Raw genomic sequence first — 24,396 nt, forward strand, 5'->3', positions numbered from 1 at the left:
AAGCAGCTGATGGCAGAACTGTTTGAACCTATGCATAAGGCAGAACTGAAGTTTCTAACCCTCAAAACATGCCTTGTAAGTTTCGATCACGTCGCTTCGCAGGGTGAGCGTGTTACATGCACTTTCCACCTTAGAACTATACCGTCAAATCCACAAGGACCGGGTAGTTTTAAGAACAAATACACAGCTTCTACCAAAGGTACTATCACAATCCTCATCAATCATAGTATCTAACTACCGGCCTTCTTCCAAGAACCAAAAGGGCACTACACACCCTGGATGTGTGGATAGTGGTCATGTTCTACCTGCAAGAGACAAAGACAATAAGAAAAGAGAAACTCTTTTTTGCCAGGGCAAGCAAAGGTACACCACTTACAGGTTGGACCATAACATAACATAGTAGAGGTAATCTAAACTTTGTACACAGGGTGTAAAAAACTGCCTACTAGGCACAGGGTGCCCTCAACGAGAAAGAAGTGTGTAATACTGGCATTCCTATCAAGTGTACCCATTAGTGGCATCTGTATGGCTGCAACATGTTTACCCATCCACACCTTCACTCAACACTACAGTGTAGACATCCAGATAAACAAGGAAACACAAGTGGTACAGAGTGCTACAACACCCGTTTGCTCGTCAAAGGACATTCCAACCCATTTAAGCCATGGAGTAAAATCAGTGCACAGCAGTTGAATTCAGAAAAGGATTTATGATGCAAAACGAAATGATTGCCTACCAGTAGTAATAGTTTTACTGCTTGAGGGGTGTTCTGGATTCAAATGCGACTCACCCTCCTCCCCAGAATGTGGGGAACAAACAGGTGAGCTGGAAGTCATTTCATGAAGGGGGATGATTCCAATTACCGAGTCGTCAAGGGTAGAAAACTATCTGAATATAGTGACCACGCACGGGAACTTCCTGGGGGTGGCGTCTGATGTCACACCTGGGTTGGAATTACCACCGAATGGTGGTCTATAATGCCCAAAAGAAAAACAGAAGTCAAACTAATCCGGACCCAACCACTAAATGGAGAAATAGGTGAAAGCATGTGAATCCAGAAAACTCTGCAAGCTTCAAAATTCTCCTACTAGTAAGTAACAGTTTCGTTACTTGAGATTCCTAGAACTGATGAATTTCAGTGGGTTTAAAAAAAAAAAGTTTAAAATAGACTTTTTTTTGTAATTGACATTCACGTAACTATTATGTCACTTTAATCTTTGTTTTTTATTTCCAGTACATTTCGAAGGGTTTGTTTTATTGTAAAGTAAGTCATTACAATTCCTAACTGTACGCCACTTTAACCTGTGAGTTTTTCAGTGAATTATAAAAAAAGTTTTATAGACTGAAGGTAAAAGGTCCATAGCTGTGCGTGGTGTGGAGTCGGGGGGCTCATGGCCTAGGCCCCCTGTGCCCAATCCCTGACCCACACATCGGTGGATATCTACTTTCTGTTTTAAAAAATCTACATCGAAATTCACTGAAAAACGTTATAGTTGGGTGAATATAAGTTTAAAAACTTCCATTTTAAACTTTAAAAAAAAACGCTGAAATTCACTGGTTATAGTTGGCTCAAGTAACTATAACTCACACCCTTGCCATGCACTCCTTATACCCTCATATTTTACATCAGTCATGTCATGTTCAGTGACTGCATTGATAAAATGCGGTATGCAGATGTGGCCAGGCCCTGCAGCCAACCTCGCAACGTGCACAGCTGAAGTATGATTAGGTTTGGTCATAAGATCTTACTTTACATTATAAAAACCTAAAAAAAATACGTAGGCCTGGTACTAAGATTTTTTAACTTGCATTAAAAAAAAACTTCTACATTTACTATAAAAAAAAACCCGAGGGTAAAGTGGAGTTATATGTAGGTACTGTAATAGTATAAAAACAAAAAAAAACTACTGATTCATCAGTTGTACGAAACTAACCTAAATATAACTTGTACCCTCACGATGCACTGTTTGTTCTCCTATATTACATCTTTCATTACATGTTAAATCACATATTTGATGACATCTTAAGTCTATGATGGTGCAAGCTACACAAAGTCTCTAATAATGCTTCCACTTTGGATAGGGTGCCACGGATTCTTTAGAAAAAGAGCAGAAGGCATTACATTTGGAATAGCAACACAAAAAAAAGTTTCCTGAAACTACTAAACAGTAGGTAAATAGCAATAGAAATTCAATTAAGATCACCCCCACTTTAATGTGCATGTCCTGGTTTTGCACTATAATTTTGAAGACACGCTATCAGCACATCACCGATAAGTATAAGGAATCGAGTTTAGTCACAGAGGTTTGAAATTATTTTTATTTACTTGTTGCTGGATTATTTGTACTCAGTAAATGAACACTGTGTAAGTAAAACTTTAGTCCATCCAAACAGTTAAGGTGACAACTGCGGTTAAACAACATATGTATGTCAAAATGTAAAAGACCTACCTTCGTGTTTTCAGGAAGACACAAAACGGCTGCTCCTTGGGTGCACGCAGTGTTCCACCAATGAAATTACACAGCTCACCCTAGAAATGTGGATAAAGTGGCCATTAAATGGAATTGCAAAGCAGTCAGACCTTCGATTACCCGGACAGATGAAACTGCTCTTGAAAGAGAAGACCACTGCATCAAAAAGCACATAGAGTGTTGAGAATTGGACGTTGGCTCTTGAGCTAGTCCTATGCACCACGTTTATCATCAGGTTGAAAATGAAGACATCCACCATGTGTGCTTAAAAAATAGTGTCAATAAAGAAACAGGAGCCCACAAGCGACATAACCAGGTGATCAACAGAATTCCAGAATGTCAAAGCCAGCCTAAGCAGAATGCAGGCACTCCTAATTTGAATCACACCATAGTCCAATTTAAAAAGAAATACATGTATTAAAAGTATATATAATCACATATTACTAATCAATGAATATGCATGGGGATATGACCATATGTGAAGCTGGGAGAATGGCACGGCATGCAGAAATTCTGTAATGCTTAGGATTCATGCCACTGCCCAGCAGCACAAATTCCAGAGTCCAGAAGTTTGTGTGTTGGGTGCTGCCCCGTACACCATGTAGATTGTTAGTGAATATCCAGCTTGCAAGCTGCTCAGGCATTGCTGCTCCTCTCGCCCACTCCAGCCAGGAGGAAAAGCTGCTAGTTTTCTTTACTGCAAGGCGGGGAGGCACCATCTTTGAATTTGGATGGCTCAGGTGGCACTGACAGTTGTGGTGTTAATGTTGCCTGACTGGTAAGGTGCAGGTTAAGCAGTTTGGAATTCCAAGAGTCAGCCAGAAGAGTCCAGCTGCTCCTGCACCTATAAGAAGCTGTACATTTTAAAATGGCAGCCTTTGTATTTGTGTGAATGAAGCAGTGTGAGGGAGAGCGGGCAGCTAGTGACAATGTTGAGGCCATTTATGCAGGTGGCCAATAGCTTACTCCGCTCAGTCATTGAACCAGTCACTCCCCTTCTGCCTCAAGTGTCGGTTTTTCGCTCTAGCAGCGTATCCTCTATTGATACGCTGCATCAGTCTCCTGTAAAACCGAAACCATCTGTCTGCTTCCCCTTCACTCCCACATGCTTCCAACTTGTTTTGCCATGTCTCACACATCGCCTTTTTCATCCTGTATAATTATCTTCCTAACTGTGCAGTCACTAGCACCTATTCTTAGCTTTTCAAAGTTCATCCCAATTCATACCTCATTTACTGCTGTGCTGGTATCTCCTTACCTCACCCTTTCTTATTTCACTCCTCCCCATTGCTACAACATGTGTATTACTTTGGAGTAAAGCACTATGTTTCAAGCTTTTAGTTTGAATTTACATACCTATGTTATACATGTTAATGTATCACTCAAAAGTAATGCCATTAGTAGTTGAAAGTGGACCTGTAACAGAACCCTGATTTTCATAGGTTTTTCAGAAATGCATAGATTATGGTGCAGCACCCTTTAAAAAAAATATAGTTTCATTCAGTACTATAACATTTGGTAATTCTAGCACCTACTACTTGCATCACTTAATTTAAAGAATTGCACGTTTAACAAATCAAGTTGTGAAGCACTTCATGGCCGTAGTTAAGGCAGAACGCATTCTACAATTGTCTGACATAAGGTATATGAATTAAATTGTCCGACAGTATAGGATCATTATGGACCAAATCCTTAGCTATTTCACATAGTCCCTAGCCTATATTATACCCCAACAACTAACCACAGGACTGACAGTTGTTTCAATGATATCATCCTTCTGCAAATGTTTCTTTTAAAGCCTTTACAGAAACAGCACTGACTTGAGCTGGCTTTCTTGGGGCCTTTCTAACGGGAGGTTGAGGTGCAGGTTGTGTGGTAAAGAGGGAAGGAAGGAACTAAGACAACCAAAAGGGAAGGTTCATGCCTTCCAGAAAGAGGTGATTGAATTGACTGCTAGAGCTTCACAAAAGAGAGCGAGGACAAGTAGATAAAGAAAGATTCAAGGGGTCTAGTTCACTAATAGCGAAGCGTCCTTTATATGTTATTTACTTGATGGTGTTCCTAGGGGTCAGAAATATTTAAGGATGTGTGTGGCGTTTTTTGCATTACCCATCATTTCTAGCAAACCTTGAGCCCAGCTTATCTAGATTGTGCTCTTTTTGACACTGAGTGGATGACTGTATGTGTTTTGGGAAGTCTTCTGGAAATTGCAAAGTTGGCTCACCTGCCTCCAAATGGCTGTGTATGCCTGGTGTCATTGCTGACTGACACATGTAACTCCTAGATACCATCCCCTCTAGATGTTTTAGCCCCTTTTACAAAATATTGTCTTTGGTGCTCACGCTTCAGCCCTGTGGATTGCTGCTGAATGACATAATGCAAAAACTAAGAGATCCGAGCGAGCCTAGCGGTTAAATTACTATTTAGAAAAACACTATTTTCAGTAACTTAAGACCTATACACTGTCAGGGTAAGCCAGGAAGTCGAAGCCTACCAGAGTACGCAGCTGTCTGGTTTGCTAACCTCATCTTTGGGACATTTTGAAGGATTCCCTGGGAATTTATTCCGCCCATTGCTTACCATTGGCTTTGTGTTTTGTAACTCACATTTGCTTGCTTTTCATTTGCTATTTTTATTTGTTTATTGCTGTCCAGCTTGATGTCGACCCTCCCATAGACCATAGTCTATTTACTGTATTCTTTCACAAGTGCTCGCTTTCTGTATACAGGCTTATAAGTCTTATTCTTGTCACATTTGCTGTGCATTCAAATACAGAGGCCAAATTAGGCTCTGTCGTCCAAGGGAGCCGGGTGTTTGCTTTTCTTTTTCAGACTTTAAGATGAGAGGATTTGTGTGACAATCTTGCTGTAAAAGGAGACTTTTTTCTAGCATACATTTTTTTAATGTCTATAAATCAGCTGTGCAGCTATTTCAGAATATATCCGAATTAAGAAAGCACAAATGAATCACATTTGTGTGTACTTCTGAAGTGTGATGGGACACAAATATTTTAATACGATCAAAAATCAGTACACCTGGTGATGACATTTACACACCATTTGTGAGCTGTAAACTATTATCAGTAAAACTGTATGTCTCTGCAAATGCTCATTTCAATTTGAAATATGTTGTCTGTAATGGCAGTGCGCTGCCACATCAGGCATACTCCACACTATGCCACTCCACACTATGCCACTCTACTCTAGACCACTCCACTCTACTTCACTATCCCCATCACTGTATGCCACTCCACCCTATGACACGCTATTTCACTCTGACATGCCACTCACTTTACAACATGCTGCTCTGCTCTACACCACTGCTCCTCTCTTCTCTACACCACTGCACTGTGCTCGACTTCGCTCAACCGTAGTCTACTCTCTACGCCTTGTTTACTCTACTGTACGCCACTTTACTCTACTGTATGCCACTTTACTCTACTGTATGCCACTTTACTCTTCTGTATGACACTTTACTCTTCTGTACGCCACTTTACTCTTTTGTACGCCACTTTACTCTTTTGTACGCCACTTTACTCTTTTGTACGCCACTTTACTCTTTTGTACGCCACTTTACTCTTTTGTACGCCACTTTACTCTTTTGTACGCCACTTTACTCTTCTGTACGCCACTTTACTCTTCTGTACGCCACTTTACTCTTCTATACGCCACTTTACTCTTCTGTACGCCACTTTACTCTTCTGTACGCCACTTTACTCCACTTTACTCCGACACTGCTTAACTGAACTCCAGTATGCCACTCCATTCTATGCCACTCCACAACACTCCACGCCCTCCATGACACTCCACAACACTAAATGCATCTCCACTCTGTGCCACTCCATAGCACTCTAATTTACGGCATTCCATGTCACTCTAATTTACGACATTCTATGTCACTCTAATTTCCGGCATTCTATGTCACTCTAATCTCCGGAATCCTATGTCACTAACCTACAGCACCCTACGCCACTCTGCAACACTTTGCCACTCTGCTCTCCGCCACTTTATTCCACTCTGCTCTCCGACACTTTATTCCACTCTGCTCTCCAACATTTAATGCCTATCTGCTCTATGACCCTGTCACTCTACTCTACTACGCTATACCACTCCATGACACTACCACTCCACTCTCTTCATGACCCTCTATACCAATCCATGGCATTCAATGACATTCTATAACCCTTTATACCATTCTGTCACTTCTCTGTGCCTCTCTATTCTATGCCACTTTACTCTCTCCATGACACTTGACATCACTGCACTGTACCTCCCTCTGTCACTCTACGACACTCTATGCAACTCTACCCCACTACAGTAATTGTACGACAATGTACTCTATGCCCCTCCACGCTACGTCACTCTACTTTCCTCTATGCCATTAACTTTTAGCCATGCTAAACAGCAGCCACGCTGGTTAAAACACATTTGCAAAGACAATAGCTCTTTTTGCTTTGTCAATGCTAATTAAAATAGCCGAGAAACGTTCGTCTATGTTTGCTTCACATGTGTTGAACACCCTATCCTAACCTTTCCAGTATTAATTTCAGTCAATTTCTAAAGTACTACATTATATATCCTTGTTTAACATGTCTTGTCTGTAGCACGATTTGCTTGTAAGCCTGCCAAGTGTGTCCTTTAGTAACAAAAACAGATTCTCTTAGTTTCCCGAAGCTTAAAAGTCAGAATTTAGACATCCGTTTTTCAGCCATCTGAGCTTCAACCTGTCCACTACTTTCTCTGGTTAGCTATCAGAATAATTGAAAGGCTAGTGGTTGCCTTTTTCAAGGTGGTTGGCTGAGTTAAGGCCCTGTGCGTTACAGTCAACCCCATTGCTGCATTTAGTGATTTGCTACTCTCTCTTATTTTATAAATATAAGACTAGTTGTCTCACAAAGTTACAACAAAAACTTTTAAGTGGTGACTGAGAGATGTAGTAACTGCATATTAACTTAGACCTGAGTTAGTCTGGCGAATGGGTACTCCGTCACAATCATTACAGGTTTCCCATGGGCCTAATTATAAGTGCATTAGGACAGGTGGGGGGATATCTGACACATTTGTGACGCAGTACCCATCTATGAAACTCTAAATCAGGCCCTCAAATGCTTTCTGTTTGTTTTTTGGCTGTCACTATGAAGTCTGTGATTGAGTTGGTTTTTGTTGCTTGCCTTCTTCCTCTTCGTGTTACTGCTTTCCTATTTTATTGCATAACTTGTACCCTTTTCGTTGAAGGTACTCTACTATTGTCCTGGTTTTACTACTGGTGTGAAGCAGTTATTCCAGACAGTTTCAAAGAAGAAAGCTGTATTAAAGAGTGAACAAGATCAAATGGTTGAAAAGGTAAATTCTTAAAATTAGTAAACGAGATATGAACTTTGGCATTGCATGTGCTCGTACCACACTTTTCAACTTCTGAATTACACCACATTGTAATAATGGAAGCATTATGTGAAAACTAGCATTTACAATGCAATAGGTCTCGCAGCATTAAAGTTTGAGTTATTGGCATTGTGTATGACAATGCGTTGCATAAAATTTTTAGCAAACTTTGAATTGGTGAGCAGTGAGAGTGTGTGCAAGAGTATGCTGTTTCTTACAGCTGTTATTGGCAGACTGTGAACAGACAGACAGTTCTGAAGACTGCTTGACCCTTTTTGTCGAAGAGAAGGTTCTTTAAGGAGCTACTGTCAGATCTCAGCAGACCGAGAAGTCGGGAGGTAATGGGAGAAAGAAAGATCACGACTGTGGGCGCTGAAGCATAGACCAGTGTTGGAGTGTGAGGTGCAAAGCAAAACATAATAAATAGAGGAGAGGACAGCATGGTGGATAGAGCAAGGAAGAAGTCATGACTGAGGAGGAAATGGTGAATGAGGGCGGGAGCAAGAAGTGATAAGCGAAACAGAAGTAGAAACGGGGTAAAACAGAAGGAAAAGTGTGTGTGCACCAATCAAGCGGTTGTGGTGCACAAAGACCAGGTGAGAGCAGTGAGACGAGAATCCATGGGAGATAATATATGGACACCTGGTCTACACTGAGGAACTAGCGGCACGCTTAAAACAGGTGCTACCTAACCCAACCCACCCTTGCAAAGAACACGCGAGCAGTGCGCTCAAACCCCACCTCAGAACCTCCACATCATCCTCACCTACAGCCGCGCAAGAGGCCTGGCTCGAGCCGACTCCTCGCCAGACTGCGTGTCAATTATTTACCTCCTGCCTCGGCAGAGCGGCTTGCTATGCAGCGCCAGTGCCCCCGCCTCTGACGACGAGGGCCTGGGCTATTTGTAACCATGTCGTGCTTAGACCTAAAGAAAACAGCATACTAAGAAGCCGCTCCTATGGTGGTAAACAGAGACATCACAACACCTAGAAAAGGCGTCGTCAAAAAGGGCATTATAAAAATCCAAGACACAAAGTGACAGGTTAGCAGGACTAGCAAAAAAAAATATATAGACACACGGTGCCATGTTGTGCTTGCTTGTTTATTAAAGCAGGTCCTGTATTATAAAGCCGCAAATAACATTGTACTACAATTTTGCACACGTCGTGGCAGGTATCGAAATGCATTAGTGAGGATTCTGTTCTCATTCACATTGTAGCTCGTATTACAATGACCCCCCCCCCCCTTACAAAGCCATCTACACAGCAGAAGAAAAAGACACACAACTTAATACAGCAAAGAAAAAAAAGTGTTATAGATACCGCCGTAAAACGTAGCGAAAGATAGCAAAGGAAAAAATGATAAACACACAATGCCATGTTGTGCTTGTTTAGTTATTAAAACAAGCCCTCTATTATAAAGCCGTAAATGACATCGTACTACAATTGTGCACACATCGTGGCCGGTATCGAAATGCTTTACTAACACACAACAGAATCCTTACGTTGTGCTGGTATTAAAATGCTACCCACCCCCCCCCCCCCCCCCCGCCCATGTGCGCGTGTCTGTCGTACTTTTGTTAGCAAAGTGACATCGTGGAATGTAACGAAAAATAGCAAAGAAAAAGACACACAGCGACATGTTATGCTTGCTTGTAAAGCCACAAATGCAAGGCACCACTTGCTTTTAACTACACGCTGCAAATACAAGCCACCTAGACAATGGAGCGCGAGAGCCATCTGGACAGTAGTAAGAACAAAACCGAAACTTAAAGTAACTGAGAGCTGGGAAAACCTGGGAAACAAAAAAAAAAAGCAAGGTTAAAAGTTTACTGCCTCTGGAAGCACGCTTTGGAAGGGAATCATAAGCTTCGCAAGGGAACGCGCGTTCACGTGCGCGTGGCCCGCTCAATTCCGTCTCTCGGAGAAGCGCACGGCCAGCTCCTGTCCCCTCTCCTGGAAAGAGGAATCCCTAACAATAGGCGCGGTTCAACGCCACGAGACCTAAAAAAAAATTGTAGTTCTCTCTAACCCAGTGACTGTCGTTGAGATGTTTGAATTATGTTCCCTTTGGCAACATATCATATTGATTGGAGGTAGGATAAATGAAATGTCTAGTGGGTAGACCGGCTTCACGTGTGCTGTTTGAAAATGTGCTTTCAGCAAACAAATTAAAACCAGCATCTCTAAATTAAAAAAAAAAATATTTTTCTTGGGTTCGATGTAGTATATATTAGAGACCAAAGGTAACCATATAGCAAAGGTTAGACCGGAGGGGTGGGAGCTGTGACGCTAGCTCATTCTTTTGAAGGAATTCTTCCTTTGTGCCGTAGATCTGCTGGGTCAATATTTTATTGCACAGCAACGTCATTTGCAATTCCAGTTCTCCATTACTTGAACGGTGTGAGCACTTCAGATCATAGATGCTCTTTGCTTTACCAGAGTGATGGTAGCAGGTTTGGCGCCCCTAAGAATCTACAACTATCTCGTTAGATGACATATTCGCATTTGTTATGTTTAGGGATTGTGCTTCATTTTAGAAACATGGCCTCTCTTAATTAAACTCGCCAAATCACTATAAAATAACAAGTTTTGCTTGCTTTGAGCGGTCCACACGCTTGCAGATGTATTGAAATGTGATAAACTGTTTCGACAACTATCATCAGGCTTGGTGCTTTGGAGAGGTGGTTACTCCCTACAGCATCACACATTTGTCAGAGTAGTGTTTACAGTGTTTACAGTGCCTCTGGTGTGATTCCTCCTCAAATTCAAGCAAACTTCTTCCTACATTCGAAGCAGGCGAAGCTCATCTACAACATGAAGCTTCCCTTCGCCTCTCAGGTTTGCTAGTCCATCAGATGGAATTTTGTGGAAAACAGTTTTTTAATTCCCCTTTTCCCGATTCATAGGGTGCTCTGTCACCACTGTATAATGCAGTACAAGGTATAAAATGGTGCAGAATGTAGATCGCCAGTAAAGACCTCCATGGAAAGACCCACGGACCATCCTCTCTGCTTCGTATGTGATTGGACGGTTTTCTGATAGATGGAGTCTTAATTCGGGAATTTGAATGGACCAAAGGTTTGGTGCTTCATGGTCATCGTGCCTAGACATCACATGCCTTTACTTTCCTAAGTTCTGAGTAGTGTCCTTTTGTACTATTGTTTAAGGCTGTTATGGAGAAAGTTACACAACGGGTTTTATGGACAATGGCTGAAGAACTAAGAGTGACAGTAACCTCTAGCAAGCACCTTCTGTTACTACTCGTTGGAAGATTTCCAAGGATAAACTCCAGAGCTGCAGCAGCATTGATTCCGTATTTTATGGCTTCAGATGTTGTTTTATTTGTTTTTTATTAGTCCATTAAGATGTTAAAGTTTCAAAAAATAAAAATGTTGCCTCTGTCAGATCGATTTGCATCAAGTTTACATTGTAGGGCTGCTCTCTGGTGTGTTGATGGGAGGTAAATGCAAGGTCTGCTGAACCTCATACTTTGCACGGATTGAGCATTTTAGTTTTACGCTTTGTCATTTTAAGTTCTATAACCTGTCATAGTTTTTGCTTCAAACTTTATTATAAGCCTTCTTTAGTTTAGATCGGTGGTGTTTATTGGTGCGGTTAGAGACTCTTAAGCATTCCAGTGATTATCGATCTAGTCAAGAACTACATTCACACACCGTGAACACAGATGAGTATCATTTCCAGACAGTGTTTACTGAAACATTCACCCCTTTAACCACAGCACCTAGACTTGATTTTTAAAGGAAAGTGACGCATTAGGGTTAGAATAAGATAGCTGCTCTTCGTTTTTTGTTGTTGTGTTTTTTTTGTTGAAGTTATTTATTTTTGTTCACATTTTTAATTTAGGATTCGGGCTCTGTTCCTTTTGTATAAGTACATTTTAAAGGCAACTCCAGCTCATAGAGAGAGACATTTACATCGCAGTAATTGCATTATTTTAGTTGCTTGATTTAGGTTTAAGGTTACTATTTTATGCAATATAATTTCAATTTAACTTGGGACTAGAGTTAGTATGTTATTTAGGGCTGTACTATAAATCTAATTTATTTTGGATAATAGTAGTAGGATTAGCAGAAGGTCTTTTTATACATATATTTTTACTGTATGATAATACAGGGTCAGCTTAATATTAATTGCCTTTACGAATCTGTTTAGGATTATGGTTATGGATTGAAGTAATTAAATGTTAGGGATACGGGTCATAGTAATAGTATCTGTAAGTAATGGGGGACGAGTTAATGATGGGCAATTAATGATGTTCAAAGTAATGTCATACAATCATTGCAGTGATTCTGACAACCCAATGTAATTGTGTCCCTTGCACACTGGATTTAAACAATGGTTCAAAAACATTAATTTGTACTAAATTGTACTTTTGCTTTTGCTGTACCTTTCAGGAAAGTAAGAAAGATGACTTACCAGCAAGTTATGAACTTATCTGTGGTTTGCACTCCTTGATGCTGTCGATTGAGCAGCTACAGACCAGTTATCTTGTGAATCCAGAAAAATTTGAGGATGAACTTGCAGCTCAGCCCAGAAGGCTTTTGAATACACTGAGGTTAGTCTTACCAACTTGATAACACTATTTTCCTATATGCTTTGATTTTTGTAATTATTAGCATCCATCTCTTGTTCCTAAATGGGTACTTAGGATATTTGTGTTTCCCATCGTAGCATGACATAACGTGTATTTGTAAAGCGCACGTTCACCCGTAGGTATTTTGGCGCTGAATAACATGTTTATTGTTACTCAACTCAAAGGTACTAATTTTATCGACCTCACATGGATAAACGGCTGAGTTGACCTGCCGGGATTTGAACCTGTGACCATGATGTTCAACACAGGCCCCTGTAGTGGACGCATTAGTCTGAGCCACCAGACCCAGCTCTGGAAAAGCATGGAAAAGTAACAATCTTTCTCATGAACTCTTGAACCTTCCTAACTCAAATGCAGTATCTGAATATTCAGATGCTACTGTTCTAGCTGTGGCAAGCATTCACCATTATTTCTTACATGATTCACATTGCAAAGTTGTGCTCTGATTGGGTAGTGTCATGTAAATCCTTGAATAATGGCAAAGAGTATGTAAGACTAACTGTTCAAAGGAAGCAAAACAAGACTGCAACACCTAAAATGCGTTGTGCTATCACACGAGAGTCAAGGGCTGGAAACGCTGTCACTAATGACCTGGAGGGAGGTGTCCATTGTAGTAGTGATGTAAGCCAAGAATTACTATAAGCACTACAGTGATGGGTCTGAGGTTTCCACCTGAAGCAAACATGGGGCAACCCAAACGATATATCTCTAGACACAATAGTGGGTGTATGAAGCCAACCCAGGACAGGGCTGGTGCAATCAAGTAACCACTGACACTACAATAAAGAATCTATCTGGTTCAGCAAGAAGTAGAAACAGTACAACCCAAGGTTAACCATAGATGTCACAGTAGTGGGTTTCTAAACTTGTTGGGATGTGAAGGGCTGTGCTCTCTTGGCCTGAATTATCCACAAAGTCAGTTTTTTACTGGTAATTTTGATTTGTTTTTGTCCTTGATGCACACAGCGATCATGCACGTATGCTGTGGTGTATTGCAATTGTCTGCCAAACAATTTGCAGATAAAACACAGGGTACTTTGCAGCATTCTGTGCACATGGTTACTCCATCTTTGTGGCAAAGTATGTACATAACTGGATCAATCTGGAGCATGTATGACATAGATGATTGTTGGCATGTTGGAATCTATTTTGGGTTCTCCACTGTTGAGATGGTGTACAAAAATGGATGTTGGAGGTAGCCTGCCATAAGAGGCATTTCTGAAGCTTTTTTGAGTGAGACTCTGGGTTGTTAGAGGACTAAAGACCGTGGTCTTTATGTCCAGAGGAGGCTTTGGTATGTCCTGCTTTCTTGTTCCTCAAGTGGTGCTGCTCCCAATATGCTAATTAGAAAAAAGTGTGAAGGCTTACCTCCTTTCTTGTGCACTTGTGTGGTTTTCCAAGTAGGAGATTCCAGCCCCACCCCATCTTCCTGCTGAGTCGAAGACCTACTTTAGAATCCACAAACCATTAAGATTATAATACGGGAACAGAAATTCCAAGTTTGTGTTCAGGCTCCTTCCCTCTGTGTTAAACACACCAGTCTCAAGATAACATTTCCTCTAGGGCTTTGCACACCTGAGCACTTACACTACTGCCATCCGCAGCGCGACAAGCAAGCGTGACAGTGGGCACTAGACACTTGTGGATTGATCAATGGGTTTTCATTCAAGACAGAAGCTTAATCACTGTGAACATTGCCTATTTTCCCAAAGTTGTTGTGTAGTGTTGTGTAAAGACCATGTTCTTATCTAAGATAAAGCACTGGTTGGCCTACCAATTTTAAATACTACATTGTGTAGTACTGAGGTGTGATTCTCCCCACACCACTTTTCTAAGAAAGCCTTGGACTTCTCAGCCCACTACCGAAAGTCGGGTGGTATGAGATGCACTTGGTGCTCCGTTTTCAGGGTTTATAGTAGGACGGTCCTGGAACCCCAGATGAAACTTATCGGTTATGACACTTGAGGCCTAGTAAATCCTTATGTGCCCCAAGGCCGCCTAACTGGTGCTGACAGGAGCTAACTCGGAAGTGGATATGGAACTCCCACAGGATTTCTGTAGATGGCACAATCGTATCCTGAAGGATTAATGATTCCACCAGAAGCCTATGGGAACAGCTCTAAAGAACTGGTGTTAGGGAACTGGAGTGAAAAGGCAATAAATGTTGTCCTATTGAAACAAGTCATAGGTATTTATTTATTTATTTATTTAGTTTGAAAGTTTTATATAGCGCGGACAAGATCCTTGCGGATATCAGAGCGCTTTACAAAGAGAAGTACATGGGGGAGCATAGTCAGACAGATAGGTCACATAGTATAAATGGTACAAATAGGTGGCTACAAAGCCAACCTGTGTACAAAATAGTACAAGTAAATAGATACAAAGTCCAACATGTGAGCAATCAGACAATTAATAAAAATAATCAATGTTGAGTGAGAGAGTTCGACGGAAGGGTGGAGGACCCGTTGGGCGGGGAGGTGTAGTTGTGTGAGGTGTCGCAGGGGCGACGAGGGGGACGAGGGCAATTGCTGCGTCTAAGAGCGGGGATTGACGCTCGGTTTGTGGCGTGTTGAGTGAGTGAGTCAACCAGATGGGTAGGGGACAAGTTGGGAGGGGAGGTGGGTGAGGGGTGTATGGGGTGTGTGGCGAGTAGTTCCTTGATGTTGTGTATGTCATCTTTGATCTGAGCGAGGGTGGCCATGATGTTGTCCATCGTGGGGTAGGTGGTGGAGGTGGGGGCGGCCGACTGAGGAGAATGGCTGACCAGGGAGTTCGTTTGCAGGTGGGAGAGTGGGCTGGTGTTCGAGGAGGTGTGCGTTGTATTGATGTACGGGGAGGTGTTAGGGAGAAGGGATGTTTTGGGCGGGAGGGGTGTGGAATAGGTGGGGAGGGGGTTGGTGGTGTGAGTGATGGCACTGATGGTAGGTAGGTGGGTGGGTCAGGGTGTGTGCTGGGAGACTGATAGTCGAGGTGGGGGTGCAGGAAGGATAATGGGGGCTGAGAGTAGGAGGGGAAATGGGATTGGGAGTGGTCATGTTGTGGGGAGGGGGAGTTATACTAAGAGAGCAGGTTAGAGGGTAATAGGGACTGAGAATGGGGGGGGATGGAGGGGGATCCATGTTGCGATGGTGGTTTAGGTGGGAATTGGAGAATGCACTATATTGGTATCTATGTGAAGGAAAAACAAAAACATACAGTAGGTTACACGGTGTAGGAATAGTACTAGTGATCAATCGGCGTATCCTAAATGTAAGAGTGTGCAGGGTAACATATACATACAATAGGTTACAATTTTATAGTTTATATAGTACAACAGTGGGACTAGTGATCAACCAAATATATATATGAAGTAGTGTCACCATCAAAAATCATAGAGATCAGAAATGACATTAGTTAGCAACCAAGGTAAATGAGGTAGCATTGCATTACAACTGTTCGAAATACAGGTCGAAGAATAATACTGTGGTAAAAGGTGTATGAGGTAGCAATCTGTGCATTACAGATGTTCAAAATACCGGTATAGGTACAATACTGCAAAACTAGGCAAACGTTCTTTCAGATATGGTGTGGCAGTCTGTGCATTACAAATGTTCAGAGTAAAGCTAGGAGTGAACTGCAATAATAGGCAGACATTCTTTCATATATGAGGTAGCATTCTGTGCATTACACATGTTCAGAATATAGTTAAAAGTATAATGATACAATAATAGGCAGGCATTCTTTCACAAGAGGGTGTAGATACCTAACTGAGCCAAGTGCTCAGTAGTTGTGATTAGTCTAGAATGTTAAATTCTTAGCGAGTGTTCAGATAAAGAAGAAAATGACTAATCCAGGATGTCCGTCCCTGAGAGAGACTAGTCAAACATGTCCGCCAAATAGGTGGGATAGGGTTAAGAAGGTTTGATGTAAAGTGAGGACAGGGGTCCTGGCATAGGCTCCATTTGTGCTGTAATTGGCCCACACTAGAGATGCCTCAGAAAGACTCCTTAACCGGTCTGCCTTTTTCCTTGTCCCTAGACTGAACTCCCATGGAGAAAAACTTAAATAGGTATAGTGAATGCCTATAACTTAAGGGAAAGTGCCGCTATTTATTTAAAGCTATATGACCAGTTGATGGTTTCAGGGAATATTTAAAATTGTGCTCTGACTCTTGGTTCTTGTTGGTGACTCCGTCAAGTGTAGAGCTCAAGTGAGCTTGAATGATGATATAGACGATTCTCGCTGTTTTAAGATTGCGGCAGTAGTTGGGGGGGAGTTCCCAAAAGCAGGGTCACCCCGGCCCATCTTAACAGAGCTTTCACTGGAAGTGGTAGAGACCCAGTGTACCTTCAAAAAAAGTGAAATTACTTGCACTCGTAGCAAACTGCTGCAAATTAACTTCTACACAATCGAGGGCTTGTCTGAGGAGCAAATTTGCTTACCATAATCTTTAACAAACATTATACATTTATTTAAGCAGATGTGGCCACAAAACGTTTTTGTAGGAAATATATGTAAAATCCGTTCTCCAACTCCCAGTTAACATGTCTGATTGTCTGGCGTTATAAATAGTACAAATGGGAGCTTAAGCCAGTCTCTAGAAGCAGGTAACCAGGATTGTGTATATAAAATTCTTAGGCAAACATGTTATGCTAGGGTATCTCATCTGTCGTCTGGAGTTATGTCAATGAAATCGTATGTCGAAAGGTGTTGGCTCATCTACAGGTTTCAGCCTAGAAAATGTCTGGAATTTATATAGAATTAATACCGTAACTGTTCCTTAGTTTTTATGGCGGTACGAAACAAGATGCAAAAAAAAACAGTTGATGGACAGAATGCAGAACAATGTCATACATTCACCCCAGTACAGAGATCTGTGCCTAAATCCATCGTTTTTTTGCACTCCACACCACCCAGTTCAGACATGGCCATATGCAAATCAGCCTCGACTCTGTGCCTCATGGGAACAGTCCAGCCCGAACTGCCAAGCCATGTCTTTCCTGGACCGGAATCAAGCATCCTAGGACCGGTTTCTGGCTATCAGCCGTCTTCAGCCAGGATAGCTTGACTCCAGTGGTCTGGAGAGCATGGGACTCATGTCTGAGCATACCCATCCCATTCGGGGTGACAAATGCAAAAACAACAGTTGATGGACAGAATGCAGAACAATGTCATACATTCACCCCAGTACAGAGATCTGGGCCTAAATCCATCGTTTTTTTGCACTCCACACCACCCCAGTTCAGACATGGTCCTATGCAAACCAGCCTTGACCCTGTGCCTCATGGGAACAGTCCAGCCCGAACTGCCAAGCCATGTCTGAACTGGGGTCTCTTGGTGAGCAAAATAATGATTGATTAAACCCAGATCTGTGACTGGGGGTGAATGTTTTGCCATTGTACAACATTACGTGTTTTGCTGTTCGCCCTATGTGGGAAGGGTATGCCCAGACATGGGTCCCTTGCTCACTAAGCCACTGGAGTCAAGCTATCCTGGCTGAAGAAGGCTGATAGCCAGAAACCGGTCCTAGGATGCTTGATTCCGGTGCAGGAAAGACATGGCTTGGCAGTTCGGGCTGGACTGTTCCCACGAGGCACAGGGTCAAGACTGATTTGCATATGGCCAGGTCTGAACTGGGGTGGCTTGGTGAGCAAAATAATGATGGATTAAACCCAGATCTGTGACTGGGGGTGAATGTTTTGCCATTGTGCAACCTTCCGTCCATCATCTTGTGTGTTTTGCGGTACGAAATAAGATTATATTGAGTATGATCTGAAAATTGGGATAATTTGAAGCAATTATGGGAATCATCTATAATAGCCAAAAGAAAAAGACCGTATTGATGGTGATGGTGGCATTGATGGCTATGAGAGAAATAACTAAAGATGAATACCTATACATTTAACAGTACACCATGTTTGTATACAACAGTAATACGAGTGATGAACATCCTTATCTATGTAAGTGTTTTGTAATCTCTATAAAGGCTTGTGTCTGAGTGTTCAGTGAATCTTAACAAACTTTGCTGTGGCGGCCACAACAAATTCAGCAAAAGCTTCCTTGTTGGTACAGCTAGGATTGAAGTTAAATCATCGGAAGTAAATGGTACTTATGAAAATAATATTGCCACCAGGCTCATCACCCTGTAGGATATTCTACTTGAAAAAATCTGCTACTAAAATATATCACTTTAATGAAACCTTTGTTAATTGTTAAGTTGCTTTTAGTTTGTCTTAATACTTCGATGTAAATATTCATTATGTGGCCACGTTTAGAAGCGCTGTATTAAAAGACCTTTCTCTTCCTTCAAGGGAACTCAATCCTATGTATGAAGGCTATCAACAGCATGATGCTCAGGAAGTGTTGCAGTGTATCTTAGGCTGCATTGAGGAAACCTGTCAAATGCTGAAGAAAGAGGAATCTAAATGTTTACCTGTGGAGGATCCCATTCCAGGTTTGCCAAAGGTATCCAATACGAATGTTGGAAGTGACATTTCCAGTGAGACAGACCAGCTTGTAATCCCTGTGGCAAACGGACATGCAGATGTATCAGAAGAAACATTAAAAAATGGAAAGCGGAAAAGTGACACTGAGGCCGGGAATGCAAAGAAAAAATCTAAATGTTTCTTGGAGCAAAAACCAGAGGAACTAAGCAAGTTGAGAAGATCAAAACGAAAATCTGCGGGTGGAATCCAGCAAATTAAATCCGAGGCATCCATTAAAAGTTGTACTGAAAATGAAAGCACTCGTCCTACTGAGAAGAAGTCTAGGTTAAGCTGGTTGAAGTCTTCCGGGAAACAGCCCAGCATTTTATCGAAATTCTGCAGTCTAGGCAAGTTATCGACAAGTTCCGGAACTAAAACACTTTCAAAGGAAATTAACAAATCGTGCCGCGAAGAAGAGTCTGTGAAGGAAAACAGTGTACAGGCAGCGCCTCCTGCTGCAGTGCCCATTGCAGGGAAGAGTATTGAGATGTCCCCTGCAACAAGAAAAGGTGAGCAAAATTGGCAGAAAATCGGAATAGAATGTTCTGAGAAGTTTGATTTGATAATCGTAAATCTAATACCTTTCCAAGAACCGCCTCTCCAGGAATGCATGGTGACATGTTCGTTTAGTATAAATGGTGTTCTTTAGCCCACTTCAATCTGGGGTTTCAAGGATCCATTTTTTGTAATGATTTCCTGATATCCTTAACATGCTAGTACATTTGGATTGAAAATGCAATCCATCTCTACCACCATTGTGTTGAATTGTTTACAGCTTCATTTTTTATATAAAAGTAGGAAAATATTTGTTTCTAGTAGCCAGGTGACTAAAGTTTCTTTATGGCTAGATTTTTCCTGATAAATTGTGCTCTTGTATGGACAGTAATGGGTACCATAAGACTTCTAGGTGTGAGGCACATATAGATGATTCATGTTGGCTGCATGCTGGTATTGTGCAGATCAGTGTCTGCTACAGATCAAGTGTTTGGGATCTTCTCATGCGTTCTTGATTTTCCTTTTAGAAAATTACCTTTCAACAATCCTGCCCTAATAAATTGACCTGTGCTCCACATTTTTATGATGTATATACATTATATTATTTAGTCACACATATACATTAAACTGTTTAGTCAGACAGTAAGACTCTTCCACAGCTGGATCCCACTCCATTTTTTTTGATTGTTTGAGCAAGTTTGCGTATGACTTCTCCCTTTTCTCTGAGTTCCTGCTCGTAAGCTGCCATTGACTCAGTCCTGATGATTTTCCTGTGTAAAGCGCACATTGGGGTAGAAATGTCAACATTCTAATCTTGTACTGTCTAAAATTCCTTTTACCACCAAATGCACCACTCAATCAATCAATAAAAAGCTTTATTCGGTTACATATAAATAACCATAAAAGCACACAATAAAAACATTTTAAAAATATACAGGGCAGATATCAATATTTACACAAATTAAGACCATTCTTAATACACAGCTAAAATGTCATTGTCATAATTGTCACATCACAATCTATTTCCTATATCTAAAACATTTTTTTAAAAGGCGGAAACAGAGACTACAACAAATATTGTGTCTAATTGTTGGAGAGCGACTAAAGCTGGGCGACACGACCTCATACCAAGTGTTTTTAAGAGTGGAACAATCCACCTTTTCCTCTGTACAGAATAGAATTTACAGAAAAATAAAACATGTATGCTGGACTGATCAGAAATATCGCCACACAGGCATTTACACAGCTGTTTTGACCAGTCATTAATAGTTGGGAAACTTAAGGATCTGTACAGAGTCCCAATGTGGAAACGCATCAATAAAAATGTATCATAATCATTAGTTACAAGGCATAAGTATGGCTGGATTTTAAAAGTTGTTAATGTAAGGGTGTGTGCTTGTACCCGGAACCTTACTCAATTCAGCATTCATTCTTTGTTCACTCAGATGGCGCAAACAATCGTTCTTAAGTTCTTTCCTAGAGTGCCTTGCCATGGTGGGCAGATAATCATAACATTCTTGATGGCCTATATTATATAAAAACATTTTAACATAGGACAGCCATCTAATGTTTGCCACTCCATCTAGGCCCATACAGTCTAATAAGATCCCACGATTAAACTGTGTTTCCTCTGTAGTCCTTATCGTATGCCACCACAGAACCGGCTGAGTCTTTAAAATATCTTCCAAATATGGCAAACCTTGTTCTGTATGGCATATGGGATCATTAATAAAAATCTCAAAAATGTGTTTTTAGCTACCTGAAGGGAGCTTACATCCGCGTGTCCCCAAACTCCTGCTCCATATGAAGCTACGTGAACACTTTTTGCCTTATAAATATTCAATAGCTCCACCGTGGGATGTCTACCTAATTTCCTACTAAAGTTTACAAATGCAGAAAGAGTTTTAATGTACAGTAATTTCCTAGTTTTTACAGCCTGCACCCATGACCCCGCACGGTCAAATAAGATCCCTAAATAGGGAAATATCTTAGTGTTTTCGATCCGTTTCCCCTTGATAAATATTGATCTGGTCTTAATACATCCAGCTCCACAATTCATAATAAATGTTTTATTTGAATTAATAGTAAGTCCCTGTTCTGTCCATAAAATTCGTAAAGCTGGATACAACACTTTGGAGTCCTAGTGGTGTGCGAGCCATTAGGACCGCATCGTCAGCATATAACAATGCGGGAATAGGACGTTTACCAGCCACAGGGAGGTCGTTACATTCCTTACCTAAAATCCTTTCAAGGTCGTTTATATATAAGGTGAAGAGGAACGGGCGAGGACACAGTCTTGCCGCACACCACGTCTTACATTAAGATGACCCATGCATTCTCCACCCACCCCAAATCGAACCCTAGCATTTGCCCCTAAATATAACTCTCTTAGAAAGGCAATTAAAACTGCTTCAACACCCTGCTCCTCTAAAATCAACCATAGTTTATTGTGCCTCACACAGTTAAATGCCGATGATAGATCGACTAATGCCAAATACATGGCTCCCCTTTTTGCTTTAACATATTTATTCAATATCATTTCTAAATTCAAGCCTTGCTCAACAGTGCCTAGCTTCTTATGGATCCAAACTGTAAATCACTTGACACTGACCTTTCCTCCGCCCAATCCTGGAGTCTATTCAATATGACCCGGCCCATAATTTTCACAGTTGATTCCAACAGAGATATCGGACGTTAACAGGCCGGGTCAGACCTGTCTCCTTTTTTAAATATTGGTACCAGGATCGACTTGTACCATGTCGAAAAAAGACCGGCAGAGATGCAGGCATTAAACACTTGTCAGCAATGGGCCCCACAAGACGGTATTAGCTTTAAAGATGTCAACAGGGACACCATCGGGCCCAGCTGCCTTCCCGCCCGTACTTGAGGCAATGGCTGAATTTACTTTGTTTAGCTCAAAGTGGAGCAAGTTTCCTAAAACCATTAGGGAGTTACCTTTCTCTGCCACAGTAATTGTATTATCATATGGCCCTGATCACGGCTCATCGTGCAGCTTAGAGAAATGCTCTGTCCACTGGTGCTCTGGAATTGCAACCTCAATAGTCGCTACCCTTCAGCCTGAGCCGTGGCTTTAGCCTATAATTCCCAGAGCAAATAAGTAACAACAGTTACTGACTCTATGTTCAGTAATGCACAATTCAGTTACCAGCACAGTCATCCTTTCTCTTGGTCTCTGTCCCCTTTGTACGGGCAGGATATCCATTAGAGATTACTCCGAACCCACCTGGGCAAAACAATTCTTCTGCGGGTGCTAACAAGAGTTCTTGGTGCATATGTCTGTTGTGGTGTTATGGTGGATGTTCAGCATAGGCACAGCAGTTGCACCGATTATATTTCATATCAACATGTTTACAGTACGTGGTTTAGTGTAGAAGTGTGGTAAATTATTGAAATAGTTCTATGACGTGTTGTTCCTTGATAACGGTCTTATAGAAAGCAAGAGACGTCCTGTGCAGAGGTCCCTATAATGCAGGGGCCGAAATATAGTTACAGCAAATGAAAGTTAGTGGATCATCAGATTAAGGGTCGCTGAACAGAAGTACTAGTTGGAAGTCTACTTATGCAGCACTACTAACCTGCAGTGAAGCTTCTTTTGATCTAGTATCTTGGAAAAGTAATTTACTACATGCTTAGTGAGTTAAAGCGCTTGCTGCTGTCATCTGGTCTTATCTACAGGTTATAGTATTCAATACCAACCCGGCCAGGTTTGCCTTCCATCATTTCGGGGTCTCTAAATAAAGTTAAGTTTAAATGGGTAATAGAAAACCTTCATTTTCAGTTATTAGATAACACAATTGTTATATTAGAGTTAATTTGTAAGACGTTATTTACAAGACCTTAATCCTTTGTCCATGAACAAGGTTATGTCCAAAGCAGTGCATCACCTCAAGACCTTGTGCCATTCATTTTATTTGCAGAGCAGCCACCTGGACTCTTTGATGGTTTGTTTATGCAACTTCCACTTTGGCATAATGAGGATTATGTGAAAGGCGAGCATGCTCTCTACTTCCTGAAGTTCATGTGAGGAATATTCTGATAAATAGTACAGAATATCCTGCAACATAATACATTATTTCACTGTATTATTGGAACTGTAACCCCATCTCCTTTGAGGTAATCACAGTTCCCAATCTACAGTGGTCATCATAGTAGGGCATGGGATTTCGGAGAGTTTCCCAATCTATCTTCTGGCAGCATAGCTCTATAAAGATGTCTCATTTTATGAAGAGGATGGAGGACTAAGAATGCGGAAGATAAAGTGTGCGTCATGTTGTAAATTCTAATGCCATCTTTGCTCCTATCAGTAGCAAAGGGCAGTTCAGATTGTCGCTTTGAGTACTGACTTCAATCCATAATTTAATGGATCTGGTCTATAAAAAAAGGGGGAACCATAGTTCTGTGCAACACATAGTTGCTGTTGTTTAATTTGAGGTGGAAAGTAATGGCTATATATGAGCTTTAGTATTCTCATTGGGGCTTTTAGACTAAATTCCAGGGACCAACCAATTCAAGCAAATAATACACCAGTGGGCTGCTACACCTCCTGCAGTATTTAGAATTTAAGTAAAGCATTTCTGCATATTGTCATATATGTTCTTAACTTACTTTTTGACAGAGCTTGATACTCTTGAATTGGTGGAAAAACTGTTTCAAGGCCAGTTGGTGCTGAGAACACGATGCTTGGAATGTGAATGTTTCACTGAGCGGAGAGAAGATTTTCAGGACATCAGTGTTCCAGTGCAAGAGGAAGATGTTTCTAAGGTGGAAGCTAGTTCTGAAAGTGAGTACTTAAAATAAAGCTGATGTACAATGTTGACTTGCAGTGTTTTTAATAGGAACATATCAATGATTAGTATTACTTCCATTTCCAGTTATCTTCATTAATGTTCATAAACACTATATTGTCGGAACGCTTTTAATAGGAGCAAGACTAACTCCCTAACAAAG

General features: G+C 41.3%; 1 protein-coding gene across 1 annotated transcript in view; it reads left to right on the forward strand.

The window, feature by feature from the left end:
* Window positions 1-24,396, forward strand: part of USP1 (ubiquitin specific peptidase 1) — an 87,291-nt gene that overhangs the window by 24,968 nt on the left and 37,927 nt on the right. The window contains exons 3-6 of the mRNA XM_086953398.1: window positions 7,706-7,813; window positions 12,270-12,430; window positions 18,760-19,442; window positions 24,065-24,229. Of these exons, the coding sequence (XP_086809524.1) occupies window positions 7,706-7,813; window positions 12,270-12,430; window positions 18,760-19,442; window positions 24,065-24,229 (1,117 nt within the window). The remainder of the gene's footprint in view (window positions 1-7,705; window positions 7,814-12,269; window positions 12,431-18,759; window positions 19,443-24,064; window positions 24,230-24,396) is intronic.

This window comes from Lissotriton vulgaris, chromosome 1_1 (assembly GCF_964263255.1).
Source record: "Lissotriton vulgaris chromosome 1_1, aLisVul1.2, whole genome shotgun sequence".
NCBI classification, from domain to species: Eukaryota; Metazoa; Chordata; class Amphibia; order Caudata; family Salamandridae; genus Lissotriton; species Lissotriton vulgaris.